The sequence below is a fragment of the Podospora anserina genome, chromosome 7 (genome assembly GCF_000226545.1).
Source record: "Podospora anserina S mat+ genomic DNA chromosome 7, supercontig 1".
In the NCBI taxonomy this organism is placed as follows: domain Eukaryota; kingdom Fungi; phylum Ascomycota; class Sordariomycetes; order Sordariales; family Podosporaceae; genus Podospora; species Podospora anserina.
Window position 1 is genome coordinate 2,499,467 of NW_001914854.1, and position 16,888 is coordinate 2,516,354.

The 16,888-nt window shown below is 52.4% G+C and overlaps 3 protein-coding genes across 3 annotated transcripts; all 3 read left to right on the forward strand.

Moving 5' to 3' along the window:
* Positions 1–1,548: 1,548 nt before the first annotated feature.
* PODANS_7_9000 (uncharacterized protein) lies at positions 1,549–3,865 on the forward strand (the record flags this gene model as incomplete). Its single annotated transcript, XM_001908231.1, has 2 exons — positions 1,549–1,565; positions 1,633–3,865. The coding sequence occupies 2 exons, from the start codon at positions 1,549–1,551 to the stop codon at positions 3,863–3,865; spliced, it is 2,250 nt and encodes a 749-aa protein (XP_001908266.1).
* A 3,892-nt stretch (positions 3,866–7,757) lies between these two features.
* On the forward strand, positions 7,758–10,274 carry PODANS_7_9010 (uncharacterized protein; the record flags this gene model as incomplete). The annotated part of the gene is made up of 2 exons (XM_001908232.1): positions 7,758–9,949; positions 10,019–10,274. 2 exons carry the CDS (start codon positions 7,758–7,760, stop codon positions 10,272–10,274), a joined length of 2,448 nt encoding a protein of 815 aa, XP_001908267.1.
* A 1,218-nt stretch (positions 10,275–11,492) lies between these two features.
* PODANS_7_9020 (uncharacterized protein) lies at positions 11,493–12,969 on the forward strand (the record flags this gene model as incomplete). Its single annotated transcript, XM_001908233.1, has 3 exons — positions 11,493–12,398; positions 12,490–12,702; positions 12,772–12,969. The coding sequence occupies 3 exons, from the start codon at positions 11,493–11,495 to the stop codon at positions 12,967–12,969; spliced, it is 1,317 nt and encodes a 438-aa protein (XP_001908268.1).
* Between the last annotated feature and the right edge of the window lie 3,919 nt (positions 12,970–16,888).

Sequence of the window (16,888 nt, forward strand, 5' to 3'; positions counted from 1 at the left end):
GATTCTATTTTCCTTTTTGATTTCGACCCCCAACAACTCCATTCTCTCGACCGACGGGATATCTCGACGTTGCTACCTCAACGCTCGCTCTCAGGGCATGGTGCTGAGACAAGCCACCTCCTCGGCATCTTCCCCATGGCCCTGTCCAGCCTCAGCCTCCACAGGGCCGAGTCCCAGGCTGGAATAGCCTTGTGTGCCCTGTCACCCCCTTTGTCTTGTCCAAGTGGATATCACCCCTCCATCATCTGTCTCCTCTAGGAACAGACTACGCTCATTCTGTTGACCAACGTCCGGCTGCTCGTCTCGATATTCCCTTCCCGGCCTTCTTCTGCCGGCCGTTGTCTCCTGGCTTCATATCCTCGCTGCCCAGGCCCCAGTTCGCATCTGGTGGCTTCGGTGTTTTGTCCAGGTTCCCCTTCTTTCCCAATGGAGAAAGGAATGTTCTGAACCCAATCCCTGGTTCAAGCCATCCTTCCCTCATCCTCACCCACGCCTCCTTATGTTCCGTCATCGATGAACAGATGTAACCCTGCCCGACCCCCCCTGTCCATCGCTGCCCACCCTGCCCCTCATGATCCTTGCTCGTCGTCCTCTGGGGCAGGCCAAGCAGATTCTCGCACACCACCTTTCCTCGACATCCACAGACACAGGTCAGGTTTGTATCAGGAAAATCCGGCTTAGCTCCTACCGACGTTCCGAGCTTGACCGTGCTGAGCTATAGGCCCCTCCCCCTCCACCGTCCCCTCGGGCAGGCCTTCTTGGTTCACAAGTACTTTTTTTTTCTCTCATATACCCCCAGGGTCCTTCGACGCCCCCGCCATCCGGCCTTCTTTTTCCCTCTTTCCGCGTCGTCCCACCCCCCAAAAGTGTTCACACTGGTTCCCTCTCTTCCCTCTTCTCAGTCGCTCCTTTAACGATTATTTTTCGCACCCCCTTATATCGGCCTCTGGTCTATAATACCAAGAGCTGGCTCTCTTTCCCGCCTCCGGACGGACGCCAGTGTGAACCGACGGTTTGACGAGTTGCCTTTCCACCCAACTCACCACGCTCCTTAACCAGCACCCGACACCGCGATCAGTCACTCCTTGTCTCGTATCACTTTTCATCATCTTGACACACACCCGGCCCCAACGCGAGGCTTTACATTCTTTACCTGCTATCTCCGAGATCCAACTCGAAAGCAACCGTCCAGTCTATTCACTCCTTCGTTACCGATACAACCCCAATCTGAATATCACTCTTGATTCGACACACCAACACCGACGCCAACGGTCACGACAACTGCTACTTATCCTACATTCTCCATTTGGTTGACCCGACTCTATCTCATGCTCTGGACCGGGCCCTTAAGCGTGTTATAGTTCCTAGTAAGTTGCAAAGGACGGCTTGTGAACATCCCATGATACACAAGCGGGGCCCCCTCGACTGCCAGGGTTCCTTCCGCTCGAGCATTCATGCTAACCTTTGGATGGTTGGCTACTCTCAGCTTCCGGTAAATCTTAGATTAACCACACACTTTTCTATTTTCCAAATCAGAACCGTTTTGCTATGGATTCATCCCAATTGTACGCCATCCCCGTTGCTTGACTCTACCCTAAACCAGGGACACTGGAACTTACATGTATGCTATAGACGGCAGCAAATCCAAGTACCAGCGTTCAACTTCGAAAATCCCGAGAGCCAGTTTGGCAGAGAGATCACATCGCCCCATCCTACACCTGTCGTCACCATGAACGGTGGCACCGTGCCTCCAAAGACCGACGCGATGACGGCACCGCAGGGAATGTGGACAACACCGACATCCCAGGGAATGAGACCCAGGCCTGCGACTATTCACGAAGGCTTCTCGTACTGCGTGGCGGAGCCGTACGAGGGTCTGCCAGCTTGGGACTCGTCATCTTTGCAAATGCAGCAGACACCTAGCGATGGCATGTCGTCGAGACCTATCTCCATGCACCAGGACTTCTATCCGGCGACTACATTGGAGAGCAGTGAGTGTTTTAGCAGAGGAGGCTATGGCGGCTTCGAGGGGCTAACCATCCCCTCAGATTCGTGGCCGCAAAAGCCTTGCGATGACCATTTCGAGATTCATGGGTTGGAGCCCGAGATGAACATTGGGCAGGCTTACACCACTGACGAGGCGAATCCCATTATTGACCTCAGGTATCCTGGTCAACAGGTGGAAGGCGACTCGAACAACTTTGAGCATGGGTTGAACCCTCGCAGAATGTCTGGGTCGTCTTTTACCGTGTCCACGTCGGGCGGCATGTCAGAAATGCCTCCCTACGAGGATTTCTCCACGACCCTCTCCGAAGCGCCTTCCTTCTCGTCTGAGTACCCGCCGCCGTCCAACCGAAACTCGATGATTTCATCTACGCAACTGTCTCCTGTAGCTTCCCCACGCATGACACCTCAGAGCCGGTCAGAGTTGGTTAGAACTCAAAGCAGAGGGCGCGCATCGCCTTCTCCACGACCTGGAGTTCGCGCGGCCCCTTACTCAGTGGAAAGCGCCAGGAACAAGAGGTGGTCGACTGGTTCATACGGGACGGCGAATCGGAGACCTTCCCCCTTTGTGTATCACCCTCATGACGTTTTCAACCAGCACAATCGGATGTCGTCTCGCCACTCGTCACCTACTATCGGACACGGCCCCCTCCCCTTGAACTACGGCAACCTCCAGGCAGCGCAGCAGCACCCCTATCTGATGAGCAATGCACCGGCATTCCAGAGAAACAGCATGCTTCTGCCCACGCAACTTCCGTCTCATGTCTTCCACCATGACACGCATCACCACCATCCTCATCAGTTTGAGAACGCGCCCCCCCTGCTCTCACATGGACTATTCCGCATGCTTCAAAGCAATGCCGACCCCCACTCTCTCCACAGCCACTACGCTGACCTTTCTGACCCCCCTGATCTGTATGCTTCTCTTCAGGAGGAGCAGATTCCTCCACCGCCCGAAGATATGAACCCATCCGACCCAGACTTGATCCCCCACGAGCAAGAGCTGAGGTTTGAGGGTGACTTGTACACCCCAAGATGGGTTCGCGGACATGGTAACAAGCGGGAAGGATGGTGCGGCATTTGTAAGCCTGGAAGGTGGCTTGTCCTGAAGAACTCTGCTTTCTGGTACGACAAGAGCTTTACTCATGGCATCAGTGCCGCAACGGGTAGCCCATTCCAGGAGCCTCAAGACACGAGGCGCATGGATGGTAACCCTGATGTCTGGGAAGGACTGTGCGGCAGCTGCAACGAATGGATTGCATTGGTGAGCAGCAAGAAAAAGGGAACGACCTGGTTTAGACATGCCTACAAGTGCCACACGCACCCAAAGATCAAGGACGCACCTAAGCGCAGAAGGGAGAGCAGCAATACCCGTGCTCTGGCGGCCACCAACATGGCAAAGCCGGCAACCAATCCGTTGACGCCCCAAATGACACCACAGGTGTCAACGACAAACACTCCTGCTCCCGCTCCCCTTCAGTCGCAGCCTCAGCACCAGACTCAACAGGCTCTGGAACAGGCTCTGGACCAGAGACAGACACCAACCCCAGTTCAAAGCCAACACCCGCCACATGGTCCTCCTCCCCCGCCTCCTACGCAGCACCAGCAGCAGCCTCAGGGGCAGCAGCCGCATACTATGCCGTCGCAGCAGCACCAACAATACAATCAGCATCAGCAGAGCCATCCTCCACCGCAGCCAGTCATCCAGCTGCAGCCTCCGCCGGTCCGTCACTTCCACCGACACCTCCCACCTCACCTCCAGCTCCACCCGACGTCAGCTCCTCCGCAGCCTCCCAGAACAGCCATCATGAGCCCCATCCCTCCCATGGCTCCCATGGACGGCTTTGCGAACATGATCTAGACGTTACTGGCCGCTAGGTTTCCTTACTCACTATCGCTATGAATGCCGTTATGACCCTCGATACCAAAATTTGATCAGATCATTATTTCATTTCTTTGCCAGATGATGATGATGAAATCATTTCTTTTTTTGGGTACAATTTCACTACTTGGAGCAAGGTTATAGACAGGCATGGAGCATGGCATGATTTTTCTCTCTCACTCTCTCTCTCTCTCTCAGGACGTATGGTCGAAGTGGATGCCGTTTTTTCTCTCTCTCTCTCTTTTTTCCCTTTTATAAAGGGTTTAATTTCTTCTTGGATCAACTACTGTCTACCAACCAACCACAAGAAAATATCCTTCCTGTCTTTTTCTCTCACATCCCCTCTCCACTCTTGGACGACCGCAACTTCAATTCTTTGCACATTATTCGTTTTTTTCCTTTTTTTTCTTTTTGGCTTTTTTGATTTCCTGTCTCTCCTTGTTTCGTATGGCTGGTTCATCCGTTTCTTGTTCTTTTTGGCTTTTTGAGCGTTTTGATATTTTAATCAGGATAGTTTTTTGTCTTCTTTCTTTTGCAGAAGGTAGTATATGATGGTGGGCATGGAGAAAGTGTCCTTTTGGAACGTAGTTTAGATACCCCTTTTTTGGATGGATGGTGGAAAAGAGGAGGATTATCACATTGGGATTTTGGTGTTGGAGGGGTGATCGATGAAAGGGGGGGGGAAGAGGAGGAATCAGGGAGGGGAAGTGGTTGTTGCATAGCAATTGATCTTTTTTTTCTTGCCTTGATTTTTCATATGTGTGTTGTTCTGTTTTGCTCGGCGATATCCTACGTTGCTTTTCCAGGATTGGTGAGTCCTTGGTTTGGGATATTGTGGTGGCGGCGGTGGTGGTGGTGGTATTCCCGTGCCAGCATAACCGCTGAACCGAGGATTACTACTGTCTAGATGTTGATTGGCATTTCACATATGCTTTTCCAGTGGGTGGGCATGAGGAGATCAAGATCGGAAAATATGGGTAGCGACAGCGGCATAAAGCGGTTCATCGCCACACGCAGGTCATCACGATTATTGTGTGGTTGAGCGGGTGTGAATTCATGCGATCCATCCCATCCCATCCCATCCCATCCTCTCTCTCTTTTGCTTCCCTTGTCAAGGGAACCCTGCTCGGATACAGGAAAAACCATTGCGGGGAACCTTAACGGTTGGGATCATTTCTCGTTGATTTTTCTCATCGGATGAACTGTCGCACACACAATGCGGGATGATAAAAAGAGAGCAAGATGGTAGGTAGCAGTTTCATTTTGTGGAATTCATGCGACAGAGCAGCGAGATGACGTGCTGCTTCTCTGTGAGGCTGATGATTGCGTGGTGGTGGTTGGATAACCGCCCAGGGTTGTTGAAGAGGGAAAAGGATAGTGTACTAGCGGGACAGGGTTAGGGTGGTGGGTGGTAGGGCGGACAGGGATCTAAAGTGGTTGCAGATTTCAGCCTTCTTGGCGGCGAGGGGCGCCTTACTGGAAAGAGGATTTATCCCGGTTTGGTTGGAGTGTTCAATTCTTGATTCTTTCGCTGTAAGAAAGAAGACGAGGGGGGATAAGATGGGATGATTGATTGGATTGGGGAAAAGGGATGAATGGATGGGAGGGATTGAATGTTTTAACTGGTTCGGTTGCCCTGCCAATCAGTGGTTCACAAGCCCGAGCTTGAGGGAGGTTCAAGAATGGGGGGTGTGGTGTGTGCTCCTGATGCACGAAGCTGTTGCTGTTGGTGAGGTTTGGGACGAGCTCCTGTCCAGTCGATGTGGGGATTGGGATGACAGTCTAAAACTGGGAGTTTTTGTTGAAGTTGTTTCATCAGCCTCTTGAGGTTGCAGTAATTGATGGATTTGATGGAGGGGATAAGTTACCATGTGGGTGGTCTCGGCTGGTGAGGAGGTATATTTTTAGGTTTTGCATGAACTTGACGACGTCAGGGACGGGTGGGATTTCCAAGTGGGAGAAGAAAGTAATTGAGAGAACCAGAGTCGGACAGAGTTTGGAAACCTGGGGGTAGTGTTTAATTACCGCTTGCTGCTCAGTGAGGCTTGAGCTGCGGTGGTGGTGGGTGTGTTTTCCAGGTACAGCAGTGACAGCACCGATTATGCGCCGATTTTTGCAGCTGCAAATACCAATGCAGGAACCCAGCGATTGCCACTGGATTGTCATGGGATGTCAATTGATTGGATTGGTCTCTCCTTTTTGGGGGGCTCATGGTTGGGAAGCAAAGACGATCACGAGTCCAGGGTTGGGAATGTTCTTTGCCGGCTGCGTCTGCGGGCGCTGTTGGGACTATGCTTTCTCTCTTTTGGAGGAGTTTGGCCGAAATCTTTCGATTGCTGCAATGAGATCAGAGTTATTTGATGTTTGACCTGTTGAATAGCAAGACTCATGAAGATGGGGAAAAGAAGATCGATGATCGAAGAGGTACCCCACCACGTGCCTAGGCTGTGATCTCCACCCTGCCCATGTCTCCAGCTGCTGACCTGCGGGGGTTGACCTTCTTGTTCACCACCAACTTCAGCCAGAAGCCCACTTCCAAGCAGGCTGCCGACAGGGGTCCTTTCTCAATTGACTCATTTGGCTTGATATCGTGCATGTTGCCGTATCAGATATCTGTGTGCCTCTTTTTCTCCTTCCGGTGATGTCGATCGAATAGGTATCGGATTCGATATCCAGATCAGTCCTGACGAATTGGGTACCCCCTCTGACATGCAGACCGAAGGACGAATTCCACCGCCCTCTCTAATTTCTACACATGCAGTGGCCAGCCTGCCGATGCGCAGTCTCGGCCTCGGACTGCAGCAAGCATGTCGGCACTAAAGCCGGAGCGGGGAAGACTTCGTCTCATCGAGGGCTCGGGTACCTGATAATTGGATATTGGAGGCTTGCATGCCTGATGCACTGCAGCACCTTCCCTCGACATTCAGGCTATCCATCCTGTACCCCCACTGTCTGATGGCTTGCTGAACTGCACACCGATCTATGTACTGACTGACCTCTCAGTTAGCTACCGCCCCGGTCCAACCTCGCACGCAACCTTTGAGGCACAGAGTACGTCTTGTGTCGCAGACTGCTGGTGTTTGTCTGAATTGCCGCCGTCCCAGCGAGTATCGCCAGAGTCTCTCTTGAAAAGAGCTCAGTTGATCGCTGCTGTGAACGTGAGCAGGGGGCAACCCGTGCCGCCAACCAGGGCTTCCAGGGCCCTCGCAAGCAAATCCACTCGCCCTCAGCACAGACCCGACAATAATATATCTCGGTACATTTTGTTCCAACCAGGCTTTTGCATTTCCCGGCCCCCAGGGATTGGGAAAGAGATACATCCGCGCTGTGCTCCTTCACCGGGCTTGTCAAGGGTTTCTTGCTCCTGTTTCGTTTCCCTCCTCTTTGACGATTGACGGTTATGCTCAGAACTGCTTGGTAGCTTGGCCCCGTTTCCTTACAACAAGCCTTGATGTCTCTTTGGCCCCGCGCAGACAACCTCGAAAAGCTGTTTACTGACCGTGCCCCTGGGATGCCAGATTTTAATGTTTACTTTGCTTACGAAACGAATGTCGACGACGCTTGGATACCCCTTATGAACATGGACATTGGGCCCTGATAAATTGACGAATACACGCCGTATCATCTATCCCGTGTCCCGCATACCTATCCTTCCTTCCCGCTCGTCCAACAAGAGCCTCTCCATCTCGAATCTGCCTATATTGCCACTCTACCCGGAGCACCTTGGACGTCCGCAGCAACGCCGGCGGATTCTTACTAGAGCGCTCGGCCCATGAAAAAACAATTGAGAGAAATTTGAATCTGCTATGAGTGGGGATCAGCCAGTTTCCAGGTGCGCTCCCATACTCCCTCCCTTGAGTCGGTGGAAGGTATGTATGTTTCCGTGCTGATCTCAGGTGTCTGCAGCTTTGGCGACCCAGACGCTCAGCCGCCCACCCCTAAACAAACACCAACATTATCGATTTTCCCGAGTCCTCGTTTCGAAACACCAAAGAACAACGCGGGACGATTCGACGAGCCTGGAGGCTGGACTCCTCATTTTGCCGAGGATTACTCCGTCTTCAACTCGACCCCGGGGAACCTGAGGGGCAGCCAGCATCCCTTTCCCGATTTTGGTCCAGCAACCCCATACCTTGGTTCGGCCCGCAAACGGACGTTGTCTACTGGGGAAACGTTTTCGCCCACCACCAACTTGCAGCTACCGTCTGTGGAACTGTCCGAGATTCTACAATCCTCTCCGAGCCAACTATCAACCCCAACCTTTGAACAGTTAACTCCCGCCAGCCGAAATTCAGATACTGCTGAGAGGACTTCAAAGAAGGTGCAGCGTGGAACAGTGGTTGAGCAATCTCAGGGACAAACAGCAACCCCGCCGCCCTCTGGCCGGAAGGGTGAACGGAAACTCGCTCCCAAACTCGATACGTCCGCCATGCAGAATGATCAGGGCTACGGCCACCCAGACTTTTTGGCGACTGCCCAGCCACAAATGGGCAACTTCGTGACCAACACTGGCGACATGTTTTCTTATCCCTTATCAGCACCAGGATATGCACCACAGCGGTCGTTTTGGGACCAGGATCCCAACATGGGAGGGATGGAAGTTGATTTCAGTGCCAATGGCGCCAATGGTGGCGATATGTTCCAAAACCAGACACATCAACCTCTCACCCCAGTCGACTGGGCAAATGCCAATCTGATGCAGGCACAGGACGCCATGGTCGGTCATGAAAACGGTCATGTTACTACTGGAAATCACCAAGCTCCCCTTATATCACAAGCGCCCATGCCTGCCCTCGTAACTTCAGCCCCCGAACAAGCCATGTTCGCGGTTGATTATTCCACGACCATGGAAGACAACTTTGGAATGAACAGTAGCGGCGGCGCGGTAAACCCCGGGCTCATCTTCAGCCGGCCGCAGTCAGCCAACATGGATGTCATCTCTCATGACCAGTCTATGCAAGTCCCTATCGCACCTCGCCCTCAAACGAGTCAAGACTTTGTCCAGCCAACGAGCAGGGCACCATCAGCGCAAAGAATAGTGACAACATCCCGAGGCGAGCTTCGTCGTTCGTCAAGCACGAGGACCGTGCCTTCAAGCAGACCAGACCGAGCTCTGGCTAGCTCACCAATCAAGTCGGTTGGACGACCTGGCCTCTCGCGAAGCTTCAGCGAAAATAGAGGGAAGAAGCAGTCGAGCCGACCAGCGCTGCCCACTCTTGCCCCAGCTCCTCGTCCACAATCACAACTGGTGAGCAACGCTGGCGTAGGTGCCAACCGGCCGATTATAAGCCAACCTTCCCGTCCAAGTGGAAGGACATCTCCCCTGAAAAGCCAGCAACACTCCCGACTGTCCAGCTTGACATCCATCCCAGAGACCTCGGGTCCAAGAATGCGAACCCAGGCGAAGTTCACCATTGATGCCAACGGCAGAGCAAGAGTGGAAACCACAGTCGTTGTAGAAACAGAAGAGCCAACCAGTGCAAAAAAGCGCCAGGGCTCCCAAGACGGCAGCCAACGTAGGAGGTGGACTCCCTCCGACGAGGAAGATGACTCTTCCTCTACCGATGACGAAGGCCCGATTATCATTCCTAGCAGAAACACCTCTTTTGCGCTCCCAGATCCGGTAAAACCCTCGATTGTCCATCCTTTTCACCGGGCGTCTCATACCGGCTCGTCGTACAGCACTAGCTTCCAACACCAGGATGATGATAGCGATGGGGAGACGGTGGTGAATGTGAATGACCTCACGCCCACGGGAAAAGTGGCCGGGGACGCGATCAGTGAGCTGCAAAAGGTCAGGGAGGCAAGGCAGCGGAGCGGGCAGTGGCCGCCGAGTTCTGCGCCAAAGGTGAGGAGGTCCTTTTCGGGGGTGGGGGGGTCGGGGAGTGCGAGTTTTGGGAATCATCAGCAGGGGGGTTACAGGGGGAGTTATAATAATAGTAGCTTGAGTCCGGCTAGCATGACGGAGGGGAGTCTGCCGACGCCGACGGGGGAGAGGGGAGGGGGGATGAGGTGCGTTTGTGGGAGGGGGGAGGTGGGGAGGAATGAGCTGTTGGTTCAGTGGTATGTTTGTTCCTTTTGAAGATTTTATGTGATGATGAAAGGGTGTGTGGGTTGCTAACATGGAGGCAGTCAATCGTGTGAGATGAACTTGCATGAACGGTGTGTGAACGCGACGGAGACGTCAATTTACATTTGTTCGTTTTGTGCGAATGTTACGACTGGGCATCCGGTGAGGGGTGGTGGTGGAGGGAGGGTTAGGGAAAGGGAGGGGGACAGGGAAAGGGGGCGTTATCATGGGCATGGGCATGTGCGGGTGGGAGGAGGGGGGTCGGGCTTGGGGATTACGAGTCCGTTGGCGCATAAGAATTTTAAGAGTTTTAGGTGATGGGGGGAGGAGATGGTGGTTGGTTTTGGGATTGGAAATGAATAATGGATATGATGACAAGATGGGATTGGATGGGATGGGTTGGGAAAGGGATAGGATATGATATTTTGTACACGGTGAGAGTAAAAAGAAGTGCTGATGACGGTGGATTTTGGTGTTGTTTGACTTGTAGCAAGGCTGGAGTATTGTTGCTTGGTTATGGTGGCGGGCTAGAGTTATTGGAGATACCCTGATGTTGTATGTATTGATGTTTGATGGATTATGATGGGTGTTTGGTTGGTGATACTCCATATATTCACACATCCTTGCTCGCTTCTCCTCGATTTTTATACTGCTTGTCTCTGAGAACAAGGGGGTTCTTCAGAGTTAGGGTTATTACATATGGGAACAGAAGGCTGACACGTAAAATGAGGCGATGCTAGTTCCCGGTGAGATTAGATTATAGAGAATTGGAGTTTGTGACATTGACAGCTGTCTTGAAGGCTAGTTCAAGATGTCGGCAGTCCTGACTGCTGGCCATAGGGTGTAAAACGGTGTAGCCAAAGTTCAGCCTCGTAAGCCCACCTCTTGAGTTTGAGACTCAACAATATTTTCTGTTCTCGGAAGAGATTCTGATTGCAACGCCAAAATGACCGTTGGTGACACACCTTCTTCCCTCTCTGTTTTCTTGAGCGGGTGATATGTCGGGGAAGGTCACGTGAGCGCGCGTCGTTTGTTCCCCTGCCAGTTGTCCCTGCCTCGATTTACTGAATCGCGATCCACGTCACACATGCCAAACATCTTCCCCTCCCAAAAAGGAAACAGCCCCCCACATTGAGGGACGTGAGGACAAAGCAACCACAGATACTCAGTGAGCCTCAAACTCATTCCCAAGCCCAATTAGACCTTTGTTTTTCTTTGCAAGTCTGAACCTCGACCTCATTCAAGCTGCAGTGTTGACGAAAAGGACACTGGAGTCGGTGTGTTAGCATTTACGACTCGGCTGCTCACATTTGAGAGGGAAAGCAGTTACATCGCGACCGCCAGCGAGATATTTCACCTACCCGGTACCTATTGACTTCATCCCCGAACCTTTACTTTACACCGGAGCACACTGTATCGCCACGCAACTCACAAACCAAAAAAAAAAAAAAAAAGCATATACTTGAGAAGTTTCCAGCCTCTCATCTTCTTCCCTTTTAATCCTCCTTTTCCCCTCTCACTTCTGCCACACCGAACATGTCGGAAGAAAGGCACGTCATCGACCTCGGCGGGAGCGACTCCGAGGATGAGGACCTTCGCATCGCCATCGCTCTCTCCCTCGGCCAGGACCCAGGTTCGCGACGTACCAATACTCCAAGGAAACACGAGACCATCGACCTGACCCTTGATGATGAGTCACCAGCCGCCGGGGACACTGCTGGACCAAGTCGACCTGGTGGTGAGGATACCCAGGACCGGGACCAGCCTGTCCCCGCAGTCATGACGACCTCGACTTCTGCCTCACAGCAATCTGATACTCCTACGGCCTCTCAGGCGTTAGCAACGGGCCTCTCGGCGCTCGGGTTGGACAGGAAGAAGATGGAGGAGGAAAGACTTGCTCGACTTGCCCAGAGGAAGAGAAAGGCATCACTTGAGGCGCCGGCTCCGTATTCCAGTTTGGACACCCGGTCGACTCAGATTCCGAGAATGTTGGGTGACGAGGGGATTTTTTCCCACAGCAAGGGTCGAGGGGATAAGAACGATACTGGCTCTTTATCTCCAGCAGTCAAGGCCAGTTCAAGAGGGATGGATAGCTCAGGGGGCAGTCATGTGAGCACATGGGGGTTAGCAAATGCAGTCGAAAAATCAGTCAGTGACAGCACTCACAGTAATTCCAACCGTATCCTTCCACCCAGGTCATCTCCGACCAGCCATCAAGTTCAAACCCTCCCATATCCCCGCGGCGTCATCAAGAAGACTTGGATCTACCCAAGCTACCCGCGGGCTGGCGACGATGTCAAGATTGAAGAAGTCCTTCAGAAGGATATTCTCGAGCTGGCCGTTATCAGCTCGTTTCAGTGGGATGAGGATTGGATGCTGTCCAAGATTGATATCTCAAGGACTAAGCTGTATCTGATTGCTTATGCGAAGAGTGAGGCGCAGGTAAGATATATACATACATATATATATCCCCACACACACCGGAATGGACCAGGACCCCGTTCATACTTACCAGGATATGATTATTTAGAAGAACGAGATGAGGAATAATGTCCCAAAGAGCAGGATCCGGTTTTGTTTTCCGGCCATGCAGGCTGTGGGTGCGATGCATTCGAAGCTGATGCTGCTCAAGTATGAGGGTTATTTGAGGGTTGTGGTTCCGACGGGGAATTTCATGTCGTATGACTGGGGGGAGACGGGGACGATGGAGAATGTAAGAGTTGATGTGATTGTGTGTTTTGGGGTCGTCATGTCCTGTTTCTGAACCACCTGGCTGTATAGTCGGATCATGTGGTTACTAACACGGGTTTCGTAGATGGTCTTCCTTATTGACCTCCCCAAGTTCAAGAACACGGAGGAGAGAGACGCGGTTCAGGGGGGCGGGCTCGGCTCCTTTGGCGAGGATCTGGTGTATTTTCTGATGGCTCAGGGGGTTGATCCGTTGTTGATCAATAGCTTGCGGAGCTATGACTTTTCGGAGACGAGGAGATATGGCTTTGTTCATACCATGTGAGTACCTGGTTTTGTATCTGTGTTTTTGTCAGCCTTTTTTTTTTTTTTTTTTGCATTGCGGGTAGTTTCCGTCTTGAAGCATTGCATATGTCTTCCAGCTGGTTGGCTGGGTAAGCTACCTGGTGGGAGACAGCTTCCGGAGGTTTTGTTTTTCCCATGACAGCATGAGAATGCCGGGTCATGATGACTGGCAGTTTGTGGAAGGCCAAGTGGTACACGACAAGTGTAGTCTTGGGAGTAAAGACGGGGGCTTGTTGTTGATTCCTCGCTTCTTTTTTGCTCTTGTTATTCTTCTCGCGCCCGTCTTGTAACCTCTTATCGTTTCACTATCTTCTTCTACCCGGCGATCACTTGTTACGTCACAGGCAACACTTGTCTGGCCTGAAGATGGAGACATGGACTCCTGTGCCAAGCGGCCACATGGGCGGAGAAAAACAAAATGAATGGAGAGAGCTGGTGGTGATTGAGAGATAGAAAGGGCTGAGAGAGTAAAGGAAATTGGGGAGGTGCCCAAGTGGACGCCAGAGTGGATGTGTAGACTCTGGGAAAGCCATCGGGAAGCAGGCTGGCCAGCAATTTGGGATGTGTTTTCCTCGTTCACAAGTTCCGGTTGCATCACCCCCCCAGTTTGAGGTTATATTCAGGGATCAGGAAACAGTATTGCTTACGTTCTGTTCAACATTCACACTCTTTCACTCGTACATTGCGCTTTCTACCTAGTCTTTTTACCACATCATCGAAGCAAAAAATGATTCCTTTTAGAAAAAGAAGAGGAAATCATCAAGGATGATAGCATAGGTAGCTAACTGCTTCTAGTGTCGGCTCTCATACCACGGATGAGGCTTGGAAAAGGACTGGTGAGTGTTGCTCGTCCAGGTTTGGCGATGGCCATCTATATGGCCGATGATCGGTGATGCGGCTCAAGGTTGGTGGTGATGGCTAACAGTCTGATGTAGGATACCCTGGCCTCGGTCGGGCAGTCGCCGCTCTTGGTCTCGCGTCCAATGACCCCATCGAGCTCGATTACGTGGTATGTCGTCTCCCCTTCCACCTTGTAGACCGAGATGAAGATCTAATGAAGATTGTGCAGTGCTCTTCGCTCGGTTCTGTGAATAGGAACGTGATCAACTCGCTCTATTACGCCTGTCAAGGTAGGTCGACTTGCCTCATGATACATTCATCACGACAACGACGACAACGACGGCAACGATGACGACTTGTTTTGTTTGGATTACGGGTCGTCCCAAGGTTACTGACAAACACACAGGCGACTCTGGCCTCAAGGAATTATCAACCCGAACCCCGGCGCACAAGAAAGTGTCTGACGATGACGTGTTGGATCATGTCAGGGTGTACTACCCTTCGGAGAGGACGATTGTGACCAGCAAGGGAGGGAGAGACGTACGTGGCTGCATGTCGAAGGTTTTCGGATGCTTCGCGTGACTGCTGACATTGTGGATTAGGGCGCCGGAACGATATGCTTTCAGGAAAAGTGGTGGAAGGCGTCGGGCTTTCCGAGGGAGGTGCTGCGTGACTGTCGATCGAGGAGGGAGGGAGTCGTAATGCATTCCAAGGTGGCGTTTGTGGGCCGGGGGGGAGGGAGGCGTGGGTGGGTGTATCTGGGAAGTGGGAACCTTTCGGAGAGTGCTTGGTAAGTTTGGGAGCATATGGCTGGATGTGGGTGTCGCTGTCGTGGGTGCGTGTGACTAACGTGGTGATGGTAGGGGGCGGCTGACGAGGGAGAAGGTTGGCGGTGGGGTGAGACTGAACTGTCGGAACTGGTACGTGCTTTGTGTTTTGGGTTTTCTCAGGGGGAAGTGACCGTGCTTTGTTGGGGGGGTGGCTTGAGGGGTGTGTTTTGTTGATGGGGAGATGGACTGGGTTAAGGAAAGACCATGGCTAACGACGGACCGGTGGGTTGGGTGTTTAGGGAGTGTGGCGTTATTTTCCCTGTTGAGTCATCACTGGCCGGGGGTGACAGCTGGGAGGCGTTTGAGAAGGTTGTGCCCGTGCCGATGGTTGTGCCGGGGGAGAGGTTTGGGATGCCGGGGAGTGAAGGGGGGTTGGTGCCGTGGTTTAACTGACAGATTAAGTTCAGTGGGGGCATGCGATATCATGGGGCTTTATTGGCTCTACGATTGTTGGCCATGTTGGCATGGAGGTGATTCACCTGTTGTGTGGTGACGATGATACTGTATCAACAACTGAAAAACTCTGTTTCTGCGTGAGCACGATTTACAGAGGTACATGAGGGAGTCTCGATGCCTTGTTATGGGCGGTGGGGGGGTGGAGTCAATGTCACTGAAGCCTAATCAAGCAGAGTTTGTCTTCACAGGAGGGTGTCCACTTCGTTGTTGGGAGATAGGCGGACGGCGCGCGCATGAGAATCTTGAGGGTGAGTACATGTGTTTTTTGAACTTTGTTTTGGTGACGGCTTCAACCTAGGGTGGGCGAGGGCGGTGGAGCATGCTGTGGGTACCGTCAGAGCCAGAGCCTGGGCCGTGTCATGATGGTAATCAGCTCGTGATATGAGATTAGGCGATATGCTAGTCGCTGACCTTGATAGGAGACATGAAGGTCACGAAGATGATTGCATGCGCGGAGGGAGCGCCATGAGAGCAGAACCGGATCCGGCGAGATGCTGGTGAACAGCTCGTGGCGACAGGGCGATTAGGCTGGTGCGTTTGGGGAACATGGCACGCACAGTGAAGCTTGAACATCCCTGGCACGGAGGCGTTTGGTTGAAGTTCACGATTGCGATTGCCTGCCGCGGGCTCTTGCCTTGAGGATGAGGCTCTGGCCTTGAGGGTGAGGCTCTGGCCTTGAGGATGAGGCTCTGGCCTTGATGACGGGGCTCTGGAACAGCCTTATGGGGCAGCTAGCGCGGCCAAGAAGATACTCGAAGAAGACTAGCTCGATGGCTGGGTTTGTGAGCACATCCAGCTTGGGCAGGTGGGCGGGTGACGACTGGGGGCGGCATACAGAGGAGAGCGAGTGGCTCACGACCTACCAGCTGGCAGATTTTGGGGAAAATCTCGGGACCGAGGAGCAGATGGATTTTTCCGGTCTGGGGGGGGGTTACCTCGGTAACGGTTAGGCTTCCGGAAATCGTTATTGGGGAAAGAGTTCGGGAAAGAGGGCCTTTTCGACGTCCGGGACGAGATGAGACATTACCACCGCGGTTTTGAACAGGAGCTTATGGGATGTCGAGGGCTCGTTTTGACGACGGCTTTGGCCAAGGGGGGTTTGGGTGAGAATAAGTCCCAAAAAAGGCGTTGTGTGTATATGTGATTGGAATAGGGATTGGGTGATATGGGCGTGTCAGGAGAGGAGGCAACTTGGCGCGAGGTGGAAGATGGGGAGAGGAGCAGTCACGGTAAAGGGAGGCGTGTTTTGGGTCCATGTCTGTTGTTTGGCCGTAATTTGTTTGAGCACAGGGGGTGAGCATTGCAGAGTTTAGGACTACAGCGCCACGACTTCTTGGGGTAGACAGAATATTTCTCTACAAGTTTGGGGCTCATTTCTTTTGGTCGGGGGCGACGGAGTGAGGAGAGGATTGAACGTGGGTGCTTTACAAGATACCTTTGACTGGTGGCCCACAGGAGGCAGGGCCTCGTGGTGCTCCACCCATGTCTCCGAAAAAGGAAGTGCTCCAGACATATAAATGGACCAGTTAACAGCTAAAAATACCACGTTTACCAGCCTTCAGTCACAGCAAGTACAGCAAGCTCGGGCCATGCTTTTAACCATGATTTTACAATGAAGATGTTTTATTGCCTTGGAATTAGCATAGGTCAGGGTCGATATGAGAAACTCTATTGTTTTAATCGCAAAATCTGCCATTTGGAGCTAAAGTCTTTTCTGACCACTTGAATGAATTATCCGTAAGAGTCTTGATGATCGAGGTGCAAGGAAAATTC